General features: G+C 40.7%; 1 protein-coding gene across 1 annotated transcript in view; it reads left to right on the top strand.

Annotated features, from left to right (window-relative positions):
- Window positions 1–7,491, top strand: part of lrp2b (low density lipoprotein receptor-related protein 2b) — a 54,827-nt gene extending 47,336 nt beyond the window's left edge. The window contains exons 67-80 of the mRNA XM_071527690.1: window positions 303–446; window positions 770–935; window positions 1,497–1,625; window positions 2,142–2,362; window positions 2,927–3,109; window positions 3,787–3,906; window positions 4,325–4,412; window positions 4,528–4,592; window positions 4,729–4,918; window positions 5,392–5,452; window positions 5,659–5,787; window positions 6,602–6,697; window positions 7,102–7,185; window positions 7,483–7,491. Of these exons, the coding sequence (XP_071383791.1) occupies window positions 303–446; window positions 770–935; window positions 1,497–1,625; window positions 2,142–2,362; window positions 2,927–3,109; window positions 3,787–3,906; window positions 4,325–4,412; window positions 4,528–4,592; window positions 4,729–4,918; window positions 5,392–5,452; window positions 5,659–5,787; window positions 6,602–6,697; window positions 7,102–7,185; window positions 7,483–7,491 (1,685 nt within the window). The remainder of the gene's footprint in view (window positions 1–302; window positions 447–769; window positions 936–1,496; window positions 1,626–2,141; window positions 2,363–2,926; window positions 3,110–3,786; window positions 3,907–4,324; window positions 4,413–4,527; window positions 4,593–4,728; window positions 4,919–5,391; window positions 5,453–5,658; window positions 5,788–6,601; window positions 6,698–7,101; window positions 7,186–7,482) is intronic.
- Window positions 7,492–20,263: the final 12,772 nt, after the last annotated feature.

Below are 20,263 nucleotides of genomic sequence, written 5' to 3' on the forward strand. Positions count from 1 at the left end.
TTACAAGGATCAGTTTTAATATTTTGCTTTTTCAGTAGAATTTTATAAAATGCAGAATGTGCAGTGCTTTTAATAAAACCTCTCATAACAGCCCTGATCCACTGGTCAAGTCATATTGCCATATGCACCTTACTATAACTTTGGATTTAAACTGGCCACAGGTTTGATCCAACCTGTCAGTGTCAATATCATCATATCCTATTGTAGTGTCCTTGAGTAAGAGACTGAACCCCTACCTGCTGCCTGACTGTGATTGTCGGCTAAATGCCAAAACAGGTAAGTGTAAATGTCCTCTCCCTCAGGACCGGCTCCCCTGCTGCTGCTGCCAGAGAACATTCGCATCCGCAGGTTCAACCTGCAGACGGAGGCCTACCACGACTTCCTCCAAGAGGAGGAGCGCATCATGGCTCTAGACTACGACTGGGACCACAACAACACCGGACTCAGTAGGAAACACACACACGCACGCGCACGGATACAGGCAGACACATTCAGCAAGACAGACATACTGTACAGGCTGTTGACTACTGGAATAATAGTTAGGCTTTAGTATAAAGAAAGAAGAATGATGAAGAAGGATGATACACCCATATCCACATATGCCTACAGACAGGGTTGTATTTACACACACACACACACACACACACACACACAGAGAAATACAGGGTATCTGCAAGACAGACAACTGGATCCCTTTGAAAAGATAGGTTAGGTTATTGCAAAACCTAACCAGAGAAAGTTGTTTGATGATGTCCATGTGTTTTACCAGGCATGGTGTACTTCACTGTTGCCGGTAAGGACTCAGTAGCAGGTGCCATTAAGAGAGCCTACATACCCGCAGTGGACGACGGCAGCAACAACATCGGGGCTGCTGTCGACCTCGGCATCAAGTACATCACCAGCCCGGACGGCATCGCTGTGGACTGGGTGGGCAGGTGAGGCGGCAGGTGCCATTGGCGGTTTTCACAGTAGCCTACTAGCTTTTTTTTTTTTTTATACCTGGCTTGTTTTCTGCTCTTTACTGTTTACATTCCTTCAATATTTTGGTGCCTAGGTAAACCGCTCATGAGCTTTATCATCAATGAGTTTATTATGAATTAAAACACCTTTTCATTTAAATAAACATGAATGTAATGCAATTCTGTTATGACCTATAATTATATACACAATTGAACAACTTTTGTCAAATGCTGATTAATTGTTATGACGGTAGTGCAACATTGTCATGGCATTTATCAGTAAGTAGAGAGTTTCTATTATAGAATGATATCCAGCATTTGAGGAAAATGATACCTACAACTACAGTGTCTGATAGCACAAAAGTAGTAGTATTTTTAAAGGATAGTAAGTTATTTCAGGTATCTGATGACGCTTTTATAGACTGGACACAACGTTTAACAGATATTGAATGATGAGCTTCAGGTTAAGGATTTTTTTCCAAAACAAATGTGTCAATGCATATTATGTGAATAGGTTTGCATCTCCTCTGCCTGTAGGAACCTGTACTGGGCGGACTCCAGGGTGAGGAGGTTAGAGGTGGCCATGTTGGACGGACGCTACAGGAAGCACCTGGTCAAGACCGAGCTGGGACACCCGTCAGCTGTGGCCGTCAACCCGCGACTGGGGTGAGACACACACAGGGCCGGAATACCTGGACTATCAGGAAACTTTGAGAAAGTTTATTCCAGGCAGGAGTGGGTTTGGGACTTGGATAAATTCTCTGAAGTTATGGAATGTCAGGCAATTTTAGTTTAGTTAATGTTTAGTTTAATTTAGTTGCACAGTTAATATATTATATATTTTTAATCATTCCTTGTTAAAAAATGATATCTCCTACAGAATGATTTACAGCTGGCTGAACGTACTTAATTCATTGGTGGTTATCATTTCTTCATAGAATTGAGTTTCCCTTGGAAGCTTTTTGGATATTTTCTGAACTGGAAAATGGTACCACATGCCAGACATTTTTTCTATTTTTTTTCTAAGACCTGGAAATACTCTGATATAGAAATGAAAAGTTCATGTCAATTTAAAGTCCTTGATTGGGAAGTCTGGAGACTTTAAAGTTCCAGTAACTTTAACCCAACATATCCCACATCCCTTTTCTCCATCCCTCTTCACTCTCTCCCATGTTCCCCCAGGATGTTGTACTGGGCGGACCGTGGAGCGACGGCCAAGATCGAGTGTTCCTGGCTGGACGGTCAGCAGAGGAAAGTCCTGGTGGCGGAGGGCCTGGGTTGGCCCACCGGTCTGTCAGTCGACTACACCAACGGTGATAGACTTTACTGGTCCGACTCCAAGGAGAGCCGCATAGAGTCTGTTTTCCCGTCAGGGGAAGACCGCAGAACTGCAGTATACATAGGTGAGGAGGAGGAGGGAGGACACAGTCATAATGATGCTGAATGTTAGATTGTGAATGGAATGATGTTTAGTACATAGATATTCTATATATTAATGAAATAGAATAGAATATGTTCATATATAATCTCAAATATGTATGGAATATAGATGATGTAGACTCTTGAGGCTTAAAGGAAAACATACAAGCAATAATTTTTAAAAGGATATTTTTTATTCTTTTTTGTCTAAAGTGAACTTCTATCTACTTCTATCTTCTTCTCTAATGTGAAAACTACTGCCATCATTGGGTCTGCATCTTTCTCTGTCCGATGTTTTCAATTGTATAACTAGAACTTCTATATCATACATGACAATTTAGAGACACAGGAATATTTATTATATTGGTTGCTTGTAATGTTGTTGATCTAGGAATTTAAGCTTATTTTACTGTTGCACTTAATGTAAATATGTACAGTTAACGCCTCAAAAAATCTAAAATGTAATTATCAATCCATACAGTATTTTGTAAAGCCTTATTCCTGTAGGTCCAGTTAAATTTTTCAGTTGTTAACCCTGTCAACCCTAGATGTGCGAAACCCCTTCAGTGTGAGTGTGTTCGAGGATCACGTTTACTGGAGCACCCAGGAGAAAGGAGAGGTGTTTCGGCAGGACAAGTTTGGCCGCGGCACCAAGACCAAGCTGCTGACTGCCGGGCCGTGGCTCACCCAGATCTCTGTCTACCAGCAGCAGAGATACAACTCCATAGCCAGTGAGTTACACACTACTCACACCACATGTACACACATACACACTATAACACACATGGCTTGGTGTGCATATAAGAATACAAAATAACATGCATACTAGTGTGCATCATTGGTGGTTTTTGTTTACATATCACCTTCATAAGATACATTTTTGCATTGTATATATGTGATATTGTCATATAAATAAATGTAAATGTTTCTACTTTCTATTGGCAATTGATATAACACAATAGGGATCCAACCAATTCAGAGCTTTTGCATTTGCTGCTCTGAACACCCGGTGTCTGGAAAAATCCTCTGCCAGACAATAAGTGATGCTTTTTTATGTTCTGGCAGCAGCAGAACATTGTTCAGAATAAATACAAGAGGCTTTTGGTCATTAGCATGAGCAGTGATAGCCACCGTGTTTGAACAGACAAAGAAAAGAGCGCCACCTACAGAAACTCAAACTTCATCAACAGAAAATCCAAGGAAAAGTATGTCAAAGTACTGGCCTCACTGTTCGATTGTGAATTGCAGTGGAAAACACCACAGCAATGACCGCTTAGCGCCAAAGATGCCGCCAAAATAAAATAAAAAAAACCACACAGATCTCATGGATGACCACTTTAAGTGAATGTACTGTGAGTCATGCACTTCCACATCAAATGACCTAAAACATCATTCCCCCTCTCTGCAGTGAAGAATCCATGTAAAGGCGTCTGCAGCCACCTCTGCCTGCTCCGCCCCGGAGGCTACACCTGCGCCTGTCCCGAGGGAACCAGCTTCATCCCCGGCAGCAACACTGAATGTGACGCCGGTAAGAAAATATCTATTTATTTTCTTCCATATTCTCTGGAGGATAAAAACAAGTTAATGTATTGTATTATGAAATTGGGTATTGTATCATGAATTGAAGGCACATTATGCAGCAACACTGATAGACCTTGCCTCCTCTTATCTTGCCCTCACTCCTCCTGTCCCCTTGAGGCCTGTAATTGACACAAACAATAAAGTCACATTTTCACAATAGAGACGAGTAACCTAGCTAATTAGAGCAGAGATCCAACGAGACTTTGGGGGCGACAGTGTAATCGTTGAGTCATTGGTATTGATCCACAGCCTCTGTGGGATGTTAAGGTCATTTTGTGCTATGGGGCAGTACAAATATTACTTATTGCCCCTTTAATGTTAGAATGCCATAACTTTCTTGTTTCTTTATTCATATAACTTTTCAGGGTTTGACCCACCACCCACCATGCCTCCACCATGCCAGTGTCAAAATGGAGGCACCTGCTACTTTGATGACAACAAGGCTCTCTGCAAGTGAGTATTTTGCTTCAGTCTTTTAAACCTGGTAGACAGATAGATAAAATGAATGAAAAAGAGTGTTTTGAAATGCTATAACTCTAGTTGATATTTGTCTTGAATTGTTTCACAGGTGTCCTCCAGAGTGGAAGGGAGACTACTGCCAGACAAATATATATGACGTGGTCACAACATCAAGTATAATTATTAATTTCATACTACGATAACAACAAAACTCAATGCAATCTATAACGGGTAAACCTTTCTTAGTGGTAAGAGGCTGACCTTTTGTCTCTCTCCACTCCTCCCTCCACCCTCTTTCCCTCCGTCTCAGTTGGGATAGCCATCGGAGTGACGATTCTGATTGTGGCTCTGCTGGTTTGTCTGGTCTGCGCTGCCAAGAGGAAGTCCAACCTGGTGGAGAGGCTACGGAACAGCATGCCCAGTATGCCCAGTATGCCCAGTATGCCCAGTATGCCCAGCATGCCAACTATGCCGTCCATGCCCAACCTGCCGAGCTTCAGGTGAGACAGAGCGAGAAGAGAGAGATACAATAAATGGTTGTTGCTGTCAGAAATTTGAAGTGTTTAATTCCAAAATATCCACCATTTGAGAAAAGTGACACCTATTCTTACAAAATGACAGCAAAATCAAAACAAATGATCACACTTTTTATGCATTGTTGGTAACTTAAGTCCTTGGTTCACAAAATGCTAACATTTTTACAGACTGGACGCTCTATATTCTAGAAATATTGATGAACTTCAGGTAATGATTATTTTCCGAAATGGACATTTTGTTTAGTTTAATGAGATTTTAGGTGGAAGTCCTCTTTTTCTAATGAGATTTGGCCAATTTACTAACCATGTCATCCTCCAGCCTCTTTCAAAATAGAGTCATGATAGAGTTAGGAGAGGGTATTTTATTTGGCTTTCAGGACCCAGCATGTTAGGTATCATGTCCCAGCTGTGTCATATATGTGTGTCTTGATTTTCAGAGCTGCTTCATCTCAGAATACGTCTAAAACACTGGGGAGTGAAAGGCAGAATTCAGAAACGGTCAGTGGCATTGCTTCAAACCAAATCATTAATAGACAGCCAATCATTAACGTTTCTATAAATATACTAAGAGCTATTTCAAAAGGCTTTACATTACCTTACACACTAATATAATTTTCTAGCCTGTTCTTCTAGTCCACTTAGACTAACTTCCATTAAATGCTGTTATTTTACTGTACGTCTTAATGCCTGCTGCCTGATGCCAGGTTCCCTGTACGTCTGTGTCCATGCTGGAGGCAGAGGATAAGAGTTTTGAGAACCCAGCGTATGAGACAGAAAAACCTGCGGCCAACGGCGCTGCGACTGTCGTCTCTGCTGCTAATGGAACAAACAAGGTCAATAGACTGCAATCACTGCTCTTCAACAGAGCGCATCAATTTAGCACACACATGCTCTTGCTTGTCATATATGACATGATGCAGGAGGAACAGCTTTGAGGCCAATGGGCAATATATCCAACAGCTTATGGCCGAGAGTATTTTTTCCATTATACATTTATTCCCTGTTGCCTACTATGTTGTCCACATTGATTTTTGTTAGAAAATTAATCTCCATACCTACTGTGTTTTCTTTATCACTTAAGCTGCATTCACTAAGATTGGTATGTGAACCATGAATCGACCACGATGCAATTATGTCAAATACGGAAGTAATTTAGAGGCAAGTCTTCATGGTTCTCATTTCACGAGTCTGCCGGACCGGCAAATTACGTCCATACTCGATGTTAATTGTATCATGGCTGATTCTACACAGCCCGCATTCCAACATTGCTCATCACCATTGCCCGGTGTTGTCTATGCACCATCATTTAAAATACTACAGTATGCTAAGATTAAGAGCTGCTATTGGAATGAGTTGTAGTTCGAGTCTGAATGTGAGTTTTAGGGAATGATTTATGCATTGCACTATACCTATAGTATAGTCATCATACAATAGTTACAGTACACCATAAACACTGATAATACACCATGTGCACTCTTTGGTTGTCCACTGCAGTACTGAGCAGGCATGGTCCAGAATACCTATCTGTCCACTACACTTATGCAGTGGAAAGATAAAATAAAAAAAACCCAAAACATTTTGACTAGGTGCTATGCTAAAAGAGATTTGTTCAATCTAGTGGTCCTGTGTTTTCTTTCTGGTTCCCAGGAGAACATTGATAATCCCCTGTATGTGGATGAGGTCCGAGGTGTGGCCGAGCCCAGCAGAAGTGTAGCAGCGCCGGCCGCTGCCGTCACCGCCAAGGTTAGCTTCACAATTATAAAAGGATTCATCCAATTTAACGCCTTTCTTTCTTTTTTTTTTCTTTTTTACAACTGAAGGGTTTCATTCCAAAGTGATATATCCATTTCAGGAAAATGCTGAGGATGATATTCTCTCAAATGTCTCTATTTTGTAAAAAAAAAAAGAAAAAAGAAAAAAAGAAGGTCTTCATATAGCTAAGGTACTGCGTATTGAATTTTATTGTCTTGCCAGCAATCATCTTCTCAAAGTAGGCGACAATTTTTTCAAATGCTGAATATCTGGATTTGTTATGCAGCTCTTCAGTTGTTAACCTTGGGGGATTTACTTGATTTATTATGTATTGATCAACTTGTTTGATATTCTTTTAATCCATTTTGGATTTTCCTGCATGGTGTCTGTTTTAGGAGGCCTTTGAGAACCTAGCATATGGCTCAGACTCAGACGATGCTGAAGTCAGTCCTGAACAACCAGCTGCTCAGAGCGCACAGGTAGCCATGGAGACAACATGTCAAATGTTACCTGATGTTCATAGCTCTATATTTAAAAACACAAATAATTACTTCCTCTAAATGGTCGTATTTTGTATGTAAAGGTCTCAAATTATCTAATAATGTCAGTAATAGGCAGTTTATCTATTGAGTAAGTTTCGTGAAAGCAGTGAACATTGATAAACATTGATTTCATGCCAGCAATCATTTTGTTAGAATAGGTGCCACATTTTTGAAGCCTTACTTTACTAAAATGAAAGTCCTCATGTTGTGTAATATTTGCTTATATTCATTCAGCAGCATTGAACCATCACAGCTAGAATTTTGCCAGTCATGCCAAAAAAAACATGAAAGGCAGTTTAATAATATACCATCCACCAAATTGCCCAATTCAGTCCCCATCTAACCCAAAACAGAATAGGGTCAGTGTTTACAATTAACACTTGAAATGAGAACAGTTTTAACAATACATCAGGCCAGGAAACAAAACATGAACCAAAACTAAAATTGCTCCCACCACTCACCAACAAGTAGTGGTTTTACAAGGAAAAGGCAGTTGATCTCCTCAAAAATGTGCACGTGTTTGTGTGTGTGTGTGTGTGTGTGTGTGTGTGTGTGTGTGTGTGTGTGTGTGTGTGTGTGTGTGTGTGTGTGTGTAATTTTACAAATAAAAAGTGTCAGAGTTTTTTTTGGAAGCATTTCATTCAGTCCTTTTTCCCCACAGTTGAGGCCATTGGGGATGACAGTCTCGTTGACACGTTCACAAACCCCGCATACACGGTGAGTACAGAACAACGCCAAGCCGAGAGTGAATATGTCATAGAAAAAAAGGATAAATAAACTGCATGGGATAGCTCATCGAACTGTGACTGGATGAATTTCACTGTTACCTGCAGAGCTGGAAAGGTTTTGTACAGCATGCTGGCCATGAAACTTCAATAATTTATATGTCATTGTGAAGGGAATCTGTATATCATGTTGCTGTCATGTGAAAACTTTGTAACTACAATTTTAGTGGCAATTCAATGCTTACGCTATTGGTTATCTATTGAGTAAGTTTTGTGAAAGCCAATCAAAACCCTATGTGGGTCAATCTCTCATAAGACTTTTTTTGTTTGCAAAAATTGGACTTTTTCAAGATGCAAATTGATTTTACTCTGTGTTTATATGCTGTATATTATGTTTACTTCTGACATGTTCCACCTTGGTAGCTTGGTAATATATACTGTTGCATTCATTGTAGTGATCTTCCAACAGACTAATACACATCCAGCCGCTGCAGATTCTGATGTATGATCTGACTTCATCACCACAGATCAGTCCCACACTTCAGGACTAAAACTGGACTAAACCTCATTCACTCTCATTGGAGGATGCAGCAGTGCAGCTCAACAAGTGGAGCATTAGATTAACTCTATGAGGGCCGGTTGGACACAGAACTAAAATACATGCATTCACAGTATTGTAAGTCGTCATCTGAATGGCATGAATTAACCAGGATGGCCTTAGTTTCTTTGCAAACTTTTTTACATTTTCTCCCTTTGTTGTAAATGTAATGAATTATTGTGAAATATATTTGAATTAAATAACTTTGTCATGGTCTATCCCACCAAAAACACAATTTGTATGACAGACATTCATTTTTTAAGGAAAATAATTTTGTCAATTTTATAGACATGATTTTGTATAATTATTACACTAATTATATAATGTACAGATGATGATGATGCAGTTGCCTGATTAATTGCATTGATCGAAATACTTGTAAATGGTATGTATATGATTAGTTATGTCGTTATCTCGTTGATTGTAGGAGTTTTACTACTGAAACACCTTCAATTTCAGCATTTTGTGCATTATCCCTTCAATAAAAAGTGTCATTATTTGACTGTGAATTATTTGGGATTTAAGTCGCAACTAATAATATTCGAGATATTCATTCAACAGCACCAGTATTACAAGATTAAGCCCCTGATACTGAACGCTTCATTTGATTTGATTAACAAAGAGCATTTCTGGCTTCTCTTTTTCCCAATTACAATTGCTCTCTCTCTTTCTCTCTCTCTCTCTCTCTCTCTCTCTCTCACTCTCTCTCACTCTCTCAATCACACACACACACTCATTCCCTCCCTTCATCTTGATTTACACCCTCCTATACCTTATTTTGTGGGAAGGAGCACATATCAAGGACAATACTGAAGCTCCCGCTGGTATTATCCACTGGCATATCTTCTATCATTACAGATAGGACTGTGATTCCTATCTACTGCTGGTGACCCACTGAACTGAGCTCAAATGCTTTGTCATCATCCATTCAGTCACACAGAAAGCCACACTTTACCTCTGTGATCACAGGGCAAACAGCAATGACTCTGCTTTTATTTTCTCCTCTCCTCCTATTTCTTTTTCCATCTCTCCCCTCTTCTCCTCTCCTCTTCTTGTCTCCTCTCCTCTCCTCTCCTTCTCTCTTCTCCCACCATCATAAATGTCTCAACACATCAAGGTCTCCTCTCGCTGAGCTTACAGCAACTAGGCCACAGGGAATAGCAAGGGGACAAAAGAGACAAGCGAGAAAGAAAGGAAGGAGAGAGGAAAGAGAGAGTGGACGGAGGGGATAGATTGATGAAGAGTGGAAACATAATGGGGAGGATGAGGAGGAGGGGAGCTGTGACCAGTCTGTTTCTGTGTGTGTGGTCCATGATGATTCATGACCCAGGTTTTGGTACTGCTGGTCTCCCACAAGGCATTTCTGGTTATCGGCCAAACCATGTACCACTCACTGAGGGAGAGGGAGAGAGAGAGAGAGAGAGAGAGAGAGAGAGAGAGAGAGAGAGAGAGAGAGAGAGAGAGAGAGAGAGAGAGAGGGAGGGAGGGAGGGAGGGAGGGCAAGGAAGAAAAGAGAGAGGGAGGTGCTGAACAGCGAGAAATAGATTGGAAAGGGGCGGGTCAAACGTATGCAGCGTGTGTGTAATGATGCATTCAAGTACTGTCATAAATGTTACAATTCCATGCGGTTCGCACATGAACCCAACAAAGTGGTCAACTGGGAAAGTGGGCGTTTTCTGTGATACCCGAGTGGCTAAAAAAAAAGATGTTTAGGGTTTCATATCACATTTACATTATATTGAAAGAAGTGGACGCGTTGACGTGTTTAATATGTTGGAACAACCACATCCAAAATCATCACCTAGAAATTAACTGCAGTAGATATTGCTCGATTTTCATGAGTAGGGTCAATTGTATTAGTGTGAATACAACCGATAATTTGGATTTTTATGACATTGGAGCCTACAAAAAAAAATCCCACATATCCTACTTATATCATACACACCTGTATCACATTGCATAGGCCTACTTGTTGGTAAAAGTGATGGATTTTCTATGTTATAATTGACATTTTATGTAAATAATTGGTATGCTGTGGGCCTGTGTCTCTATTTTCACTCTTTTTATTTATTTTTTTTACTTTTAGTTGTTAAACAATTCACCTTTAGCTAGTAAAAAATAGATTGCCTGATGCACATTTTCTCCTCTTCAGTTTGATGCTGCAGGACGAAACAGCTGTGCCGCTTGACTTATAAAATAAAACATGGCTGTAGTTTTATTTTACAAGACCTACTTCTGTTACAGCGTCCATTCTCTTCTTTTTTCCCGACCAAAAGCACGTGAACGCGCGACAAATCGTATTTATCGACGTCTCAGCAACTCGGAGGTTGGAGCTTACGAGGAGCACGTGAAGGCAGCAGAGAGGGAGAGTGAATGAGAGCGCGACAGAATGACTGACAGAGGGGGGAAGGGGAGACTGAGTGAAGGAACAGGGATATACAGTATGTGTGTGTATGTCTGCCAGTTTCTACCAGAGACAGAGTGAACGGAAAGGAAAGCGAGGGAGAGAGAAAAGAAGAGAGAGAGAGAGAGAGAGAGAGAGAGGGAGGGAGAGAGAGGGAGGAGGCAGCAGGCTGGTATCAATACAACAGAAGCCGGTGGCGGGTCCAGAGAGAGGCAGGACACAGAAACGGAGGGACTGTCAACACACAACAAGCGGCGGAGAGGGAGGGCGAGCCTGAACAAGGTGAGGATGCTGAAGCGCTCTGATGGTTTCTAATGTACACTGACTTACACAATTACTGAGGGTGCAGCTCTTTATCTCTTTGTGTGTGTGTGTGTGTGTGTGTGTGTGTGTGTGTGTGTCTGATCTCCTGGGACACTGTCTGTCTGTCAGTCTAATGCCAGATTTTCCCAAAACAAGGACAAAGCAAATGCAAAGGCACCAAGCCTCATTCTGTGTTGTAATGGCATGCTTTTTTCTGTTTTTTTGTTTTGTTTTGTTTTTTGTTTTTTTTTACAAAGCACTATCATTTCCAAGCACATGTCTCTGTATAGCCATGTGGATGGCTGACTGTGCTGCGTGTTTGTGGGTGTGTGCATTGTGATTCATTGCCAACTCAAATATTTGGTAATACTAGTATATACACACATGAAAAAATGCACTGTAATCATAGGCTGCACAAGCTAAATCAGTGACTTAAGAAGAATATCACCATAATGAATTGAAATAGGAATGATGATCTGTATTATACTCTCCAGTCCTTGGTGCGAGGTGTGTTGACAGGACAGGTCGTTAGGTTTGACTGCTGCAGGCAGGACAGGGCCTTGTGTTGGCGGTGGCAGCGTGAGGCACTAGAGGGTGAAGGTCTTTTATGGCGTCTCTGCTTTATTGGATTGCAGGAAAGATAGGGGAGCCGAAGAGATTGGTATTCAACAAATGTCAGGGCCGTGCGCAGAGATTTTGGGGAAACAAGGACTCCTGCCAAAAAAAGTGCACTACTGCAGCTCAGTTAGAGGACAAATGGGATGTCCTGTGTCTAGACACATACCTTTTTATGATTATTTTGCATTGTTTTAGGTGGAAATGGTGGTGCTTTTTTTTAATAAAACTAGATTGTTGAGAGGGCACTTTGCAGGAGTGCACTTGGGGCAGGAACCTGACGCCCCTTTGGCCCTCATCCTATCTGTCTTATACATTTCACCATGAGCACAATGGGAAATTAACATCAGCCACCAGTCAAATACTCCTCAAGTTTGGCTGCTCTACCAGCCTCGTTGGCAGTTAATCCACCATCATTTCAAAGTCCTCCTCTACTCCAGAAACCTATTTGGCTGGTGAAATTCTGAAAGAGCCTGGTGGATGAGCGCTGGCCGTCAGTCAAAAGGTTGGTTTCCCTCCCTGTTCAGGAGCCAAAATCAATCCCACAGCATTACAAGTGCAGGGTGGCTGCTTCTTTACCCTGCCGTGTCTCGGAGTGGGCGAAGGTGTTCTGAAGTGATGTTCCTCTTTAAGCCTCTTAAGAGCCGTCTGGATCTGACCTCCACTGCACTACATTTTCTTTTCTTTTATTTCTAGCACTGTGTTTTTGTTTTTTTTTATCTAGGCCTATGTGCAATTAAAATCTACAAATAAATCTCAAGGTAGCTGCATGGTAATAAGGATTAGGTTTGAACATTTGGACTGTATTCAGCACTATCGCTTCAAGAAGGTATTTTGGTTTGTTGAGATCAAATGGATTTTGAAGTGAACTGCACAGAATAATGAAATCCTTACTGCTACATGCTGTAGAAAATATCTTGGCTTTTGACTGAGTTTGGAATGCAGACCGAAGATATTTCTGTTTTCCACTTTTGGAACGAAATATGAAGAATTTCATTCTAAAATGAGAAACTCACTATGAATCATTTGTGGAGTGACTGTAGATTATTTTAATACCTTTGAGGATGCGATCATCTGATTTATATAGAAGTATAGAGAAATGTGGATCAGACAACTTTTTTTTTTTTTTCAAAGCACATATTGGAATGAAATCTCTCGTATCCAAATATCTGGACATTGTAATATAAGACAGACCAGGCATGTGGGTGGTATCATAGGTGGTGGATGGTATTACAGATAGTATCACGCTCCAACACACACACACACACGCACACACACACACACACTGGTGGGCAGATGGCATTGGCTGTGTGTGTGTGTGCGACCTCGCCCCTTTCTGTCTCTCTCTCGGGATCCGTCCACCAGCAAACGAGTCTGGCAAACAGGCGGTGTGTGTGTGTGTGTGTGTGTGTGTGTGTATATGTGTGTGTGTGTGTGTGTGTGTGTGTGAATGTGCGTGTGTGTGTGTGTGTGTATTTGGAAGTAGAGAGGACAATAACATAAGGTTAAGCTCTTTGGACAGAATGTCCGTATGATAAAATGCCACATTGGCTCGACTGTAGATTCTGCCGTTGCTCAGTTTGCCTGCATGATGAATAAGTTTGTCAGAATCACCACGCTTTATAAAGATAACGGAGCAGAAATAACAAGGAGGCAGACACAGAGTGGTGCCAGTGAGTAAGTCTATGAGTGGATATATGACTAAAACAATAGACCCAAGCATAAAAGGTGCAATGAGTGAGGATTTAACAGTCAGTCATAAACCTCGATGCTCCATGAGACACAGTGTCTACGGCATAAAAATGAGGCATGTGAATATAAAACGTCACCATGGTCAAGTACTGCCATAAAAGGGGCAGCAGCCAGTCTCTTTTTAGCCACAAAAGAAAATCATGCCTGGAAACAAGGCTCGATGTTATGAAACAGTAAAAAGACAATGAAAAGATAATTCTATGAAAAGCAAGAAGGAACACAAAACTGTCACCAGCTCAGGACTCATCGCTATATTAGTCAGCCATTTGGACATGTAGTGGTAAATGAGAGGGTGGATGAAAAATGCTAGGTGATTATCATATGGCCAGCAACCACCACCACAAATAGTTTTCAGCATGGTATTAAATTCTGCTTTCTCATGTGTCTTGCGGTTGCTGATTTGTTAGATCTAGGTAGGCTTGTTCTCTGTAAAGTCCTTTGAGGCATGAATAAATAAACAGGAATGGAGATTTTAAAGCTAAGTACAAATAAAAAAGTATTTAGTGCAAGTGCAGATTGTCTGTGTCTGTGCGGATGAGGAGTTTCATGCCATTTTTCCTTGATATTGTATTGTATTGTATATGTAGATTGTTTGTCTTGTTAAAATCTGCTCTTGTCTGTCTGGTGCTTTTCGCTATACTTGTTCTATATAATTTTGTTCACCACTGATTTTGGTGTAGTTAGATCTAGCTAGGCTCATTCTCTGTAAAGTCCTCTGAGACATGCTTGTGATAAAGGGCTATATAAATAAACAAACCTGAACGTGATTGTTAACTTATAGCAGTGACCAGATCGATGTGACTGTAAGTAGAGCTTAGTGATATGGACAAATTAATTATTAATAGCATTATTTCGATATTGATATAATAAGCTATCTTGTAACATATGCAAACCCATATGCACCCAACTGCATAGTAATGTGAAGTATGATAAAACTCTTTTTATCATTGTCATTGATTGACAACAGAATCGTGTATCACAATAACTCAATATGATTATTTAATCACGATAAATGATAATATTGACTGATTGCCCAGCTCTAGTTGGAATAAATTGTGAAGACATTGTAGGTTCCAGTATGATGAGTTTGGCCTTCATTTTCACAGGTTGTAGAGTTCTTACTGTCCGTCTGGTAATACTGAATGCAAAGTATTCAGTGAATTTCATAGACATTTATATTAGCCTGCAAAGGTGGCAAAACTCTGTTTCAGTTTACCCTTGGCTCCATCCCTGGTGCGATTCTATCCCTCTACTAATCTACAAGTCAAGTCTAATCCACTGCATTGTATTCATTGAAATCCTCAGTGATGCATAACAGCCACAAGCCAGTGTAGTCTTAAATCAAGGAGACTAGATAACACCACCATATGGCCGGTGGGAACCCTGAGTCTTTAGATGATAGACTCACTGAGTGAAGAGAGAGAGAGAGAGAGAGAGAGAGAGAGAGAGAGGTCCACTCTAAGCCCTTCTCAGCCTCTTGTAATTAGAGAGAGAGGAGGATGAAGGGAGCGAGAGAGCTGGAGGGAAAGGGGGTCAGGAACGTGGGCCAAGTGTGCAGAGAGAGAGAGAGAGAACGTACAAGACTTCTTCACCCTGCTAAGCCTCAACATTACTGTCTGAGCCAAATTTTCTAGATAGAGTGGAGACGTGTGAAGTTCGCAGTGACAACAAAGATGGGAGAGATCTAGTTGAAATTCAAAAAGAGATGCAGCTCTTTTTGAATTTTGACTACATCAGTCACCACACGCTGCATCAGGCTGACAGACAGCAAGCTGGATGTCTTTCATTTTCAATGCGAGGTGACTAAGACAACGGAGAGAGATTGATCGCAGCGACAGAAGATGCAGCAGTAGAAATTGTAATTGTTCAACTTTGTCTTGTCCTGTATCATGGATTTCCTAACTGGATGTTGAGCCTGTCAAAACTAATCTCTTCTTTATAGGACAAACAAACGAGCCATATCTCTGAATCTGGAAAAAATAACAAAAAACACAGTACAAACTAGAAGACGACTTGAAGAGCACAATTCTCCACACAAGCACAAGCACAAGACATCATTCCTATCACTTACATTTTAAGTGAAATTGATATCTTGAACCTACAAAAAAAAATGATAATCATCTAATGGCAGTATTACCAGATCCAGATCACCACTAAAATCTAATCAATTGTTCCTTGGCCCAAAGCCTGTCTGTCCACCAAATTTCCTGGAAATCTGTCCATGTGTTTTTCAGGTATCCTGCTGACAGACAGACAAACAAACAAACTAACGGGTGAAAACATAACCTCATTGGCCAAGGTAATTAGTTAAAACTGTAGCGCTGGGCAGGCTTGGCAGAATGTACGCTATTCCTTGCCTGATTATAGGCATTTTGCCTTCATGACACCATGTAAACGCCCTGCTGGGGAGAGGGAGTGAAGGGATGGACATGATGGTAGCGGTGCAGCAACTGGACTGAAGCAATCTGGGGGAATTATTCTTGATGCCTCAGTGAGGGTTGTTTACTGCGGGAAGGTCAAGGGTCAGGTCATGATCCAACGATGATCCTGCCTGGACACCAACAGCATAACGATTACAGAATACTGATGACACCAGTCTGCCTCTCTATCTATCTGGCCATATGTGTGTATTTACGTACATATGTACAGTACGTCTTAGTGTAGTTGTTTAGGGTACACAGTGATAAAACATAGAAGCCAAGTTATATAAAATACAGATAAAGTACAGTGATAAAAAAAAAAACAGAAAGAAGAGGTGCAAATTCTGAATTTATGATAAAAAAAACAAGGGGCTCAAAAACATGTAACCTCAAAACAAAAAACAAAAACAAAGCAAAAACAAAATTGAGATGATTTATGGTACGTCCATCTTCCAGCTAGCTGAATGGAAGGTCATTGAATTCTCATTTATGTGTAATGATGCCATCAGCATTCATGTGTGGCTGGTGGACTACAGCTGCACACACAGCAACATGGGATTGTCAATAACAGTGTGTGATACAGCACAGTTCAGCATGTTGCAGAGCAGGTTGAGAGGTTGTTTTAGCATCAGCAGTCTGAGGCAGGTAAATGCATGACACCCTTAGGCATTTTACATGGTTCCAACCTGGGCTTTAAATTAACACTAGGCAGGTCAGTCTGCCTGTTCTAATTGCCACTTTGGCAGCATGCTCACCTGTCCTCAGTCAGTTTTTCCTTTTCCAAAAATGTCCTTGGCAGCTGGGAAATCAGGGGAAATCAGGGTTCATCATTAAGATTTTTTTCTACTTGCCCGGCTGGGCCAATAGTTCAGATTTCCATTTGTTGCCAGTATGTTTTCACTGGCCCACCAGGCAAAACTGAAAATAACCATTTTGTCATAAACGTAAAAATTATTAAGATAAAATGCCACAATAAGAGCAAAATTACAAAGAGTAAATAATTGATTGCAAAATAAATTTGAAATGTATGATTTTAACAACTCTTTCCAAATATAAATTAGCCTTTGTGTTATTTGTTTTCATAGATGAACCCTCATGAATAACAACAACAACAGCAACATTTCTGTAAATATAACCAGCAGTAACATGGAAAAACAAGCCAAAGAAAAAAACCGAGTGGAAAATCATGAGGCTGCTACGTGTCTCCATTCATCCGTCTGGCCAATACATTAATCAGACCTAAAGAGGGGTTGTCAGCTACCTGCTTTGCCAACATACTGATCAGGTGCTGCTGGCTGAGTCAAGTGTGTGTTTGTGGTAATTGTCGGTGTCAAAAAATGAGCCAGCTCAATCTGCCTCGCTCGGAAATTGCAGACAAACGGTACGGGATTGTTTCATAATGTTGCTTCCACAAAGAAAGAAACAGCCTTTTACTTTTCAGTTTGTATTTCAAAGTAAACACCACTATGTTTATTCCAAGAAAAGATGAAAAAGTCAATTTCGCGCCCTAGCTGGATCTATACCTCCTTTGTATTGTAAGCATTTAGCTTCTCCAGAGTGACTTTGTGAGCAGGCAGGGCTTCAGTGTCTCACTTAAAGACACTTTCTGTTGATAGACACACATAAGCTCTTATTTGGATCAAACTTGTCATCTTTCAGCTATGGGACAGTCTCTTAAACCAGTAGGTCATCCTGTCCTAGTGACATACAAAAAAATATCATCTGCCCTAGAGACTGAAGGAAAAATCCACACTTGCATACTCATACACTGTTAGATATCAATCTGTGATGTTCAGTGCATTCCAGCAGTTATTTGATGATGAAATGTTGTAATTAACTTTTTTTGTCTACCCACCTTCCCTAAACCTGCATTGTCTACTTCAATTTCATACGTAGTAGTAATATGTTTTCCAGTAGTGAAAAAGTACGTGTTCAAATTACAAAAACATCAAAGAGGGTTATATTTCAACAACGACAGATCCTCAAAAATGAAAGCAGTGGCTGCATTGCATCTTAGTCTATTAAGGCTTCTGTTGGTGGAGAATTTAGTTTCTCTGATTGGTGCAAAATGGTGAGTCTAGAAAGAAGCCCTTGCTCTTTGATTCCAAAGGACTGACACCAAAAGCTGATGTTTATTGTTGATGATTTAGATAGCTGGAATATTTTCTTCTATCAAACTCCATTGTTGCTACACTGGAAATATCTTAACATGATGTCACGGTGTCTATGTTTGGCCAGTTATCCACAGGAATACGAAAAATACATGTTTTAGGGTGGATTTGTCCTTTAAAGTTGTAAATCCTTAATCGGTTTTATGGTTTGCGTGTCTATAGGTATGGTTGATTTTAATCTGCTGGTATGGATGAATGTGATTGGATAACAACTCTGATTTCTCTGTCACCACATACACAAAGAGTAGATTTGATGGTTGTGACCCCTCGCTGCCAGCTGCTAAACCCTTTAGTCTGTTGATATTAGATAATGTGGGAATATTCCATGTAGGAACAGGACGTGAGCACACACACACGCACGCACGCACACACACACACACAATGTTCACCTGGCATCTTATTGCTGTGAGTCCCCCACAGTTGTGTGCAGCAGAGCTCCAAATGGTGTTTTGGCCTCCCACCCACACAGCCATCTATTCCTGGAACAGCTACAGCAGGTATACAGGGAGCGGACTGTCAGCCAGGCTATACTGCTGCTTCACCTTATGTACCAGTGCAGTGTGGTATCTGTAAATAAGAGTCTGGAGGCTTTGAAGTTCATACTATGGTCCGACTAATGCAATATGTGTTGATGTCCCTACACTGACACCTGGGGAGGAAAATTAACAATATCCAGTGGGAGGTGCCAACTCCATAACATCAGTGACATACCTGCTCTACCTGCAGTATATCTGCCATTTTATTGTTGTTGTTGTTGTTGTTTGTTTTCATGTGCCTTAAATTGGCCTTTCAAAGAGTTACTGAGACAGATGGTCACTAACACTGTTCATGACTTAATATAAATCATAAATCATCAAACCCAGCATTCTGAAATTCACTTATACGCTGGACTTTTGGACTGTTAATTTGTTAAAGGTCTGTTGTAAATGTGAAATCAACCATAAATTACTTTTGTACTCTTGTAATCTTGTGAAATATAAGCAGATACTGATATATTTGTGAAAGGTGAATATTTGGCCCTAATTCTGGTGCACTAATGTACTTTCTGGGCCCAAGTTCATGCACACTTGCACTGCCAGCTCCAGGCATGGATTCCCATCTGTTCATCATCTTAGCATTTAGCATTGCTGTCATCTTACTAAGTTCATAGATAAGCACTGAAAGCACAGCTAATTGCTTGTAATGCAACCAGTCTTTCTTTGTGGCTCTTGGTATTTCAGTGTTATCAGTTCTTAATGTTTTACACTGTGTTGGCAGTGGTGATGTCCACATATGGCTCAAAACATCACACAGGCTTACAAAAACACACATTAGATATTTGATTTATGTGCAGTGACAATTTAAAAACATAGCTTTGTCTTTACTGGTGTTGTATGAGAAGGGTAAGAAGTGCAGTGTATCCATTGTTGGGACATGGGCAAACCTCAGTCTAACACCGCTCAAGGGCAATGGCTTGCAGTGGCACAGATATGATCTTGGGCTTTTGAAAAACCTGCCTTGATCAATATATAATAGATGGTCACAAAAACTCTTGTATTGATATCAGACTGAAGCAAAACAACTCAATATTCTGTATACCAAGCCAGTGAAGTGAATAATGTGAGACAACTCTGATGCAATTCATTCAATCTCATCTCTAAGCCACTTGAATTGACTGTTACCATCGTCATGGGAACAAACGAAGTGAAGGATCCTATTGGACAGCGGTGGTCAGGATCGTCTGCCCGCATGTTCTTCTGTTCCTGGGTTGACAGTGACACGTTTTGAGATGAAATTGGTGTCTTACGCCTCAGTAGTGACAGGAACCATTACCTAGGATTAATTATGTGGAGGCTTCACTGCAGTAATGGGGTGGATTCATCACTGTCAGAGGGGTTACAGCATGGCTGGTTGGTTGCCCTATAAAAATGTAAATACAGTTTGCAGCCGTTTAAATGAGAAATAATATACTTTGCTAAGTGAGTTCTGGTTTAGTGAAACATATCTGTATTACTTCACTGTACTCAATCTGATGTCTTTAGTCTCTG

Source organism: Centroberyx affinis, unplaced genomic scaffold, assembly GCF_046629955.1.
Source record: "Centroberyx affinis isolate AG114_WGS23_722 - 3 ecotype Tasmania unplaced genomic scaffold, CSIRO-AGI_Caff_v1 ptg001571l_1, whole genome shotgun sequence".
Taxonomy (NCBI): domain Eukaryota; kingdom Metazoa; phylum Chordata; class Actinopteri; order Beryciformes; family Berycidae; genus Centroberyx; species Centroberyx affinis.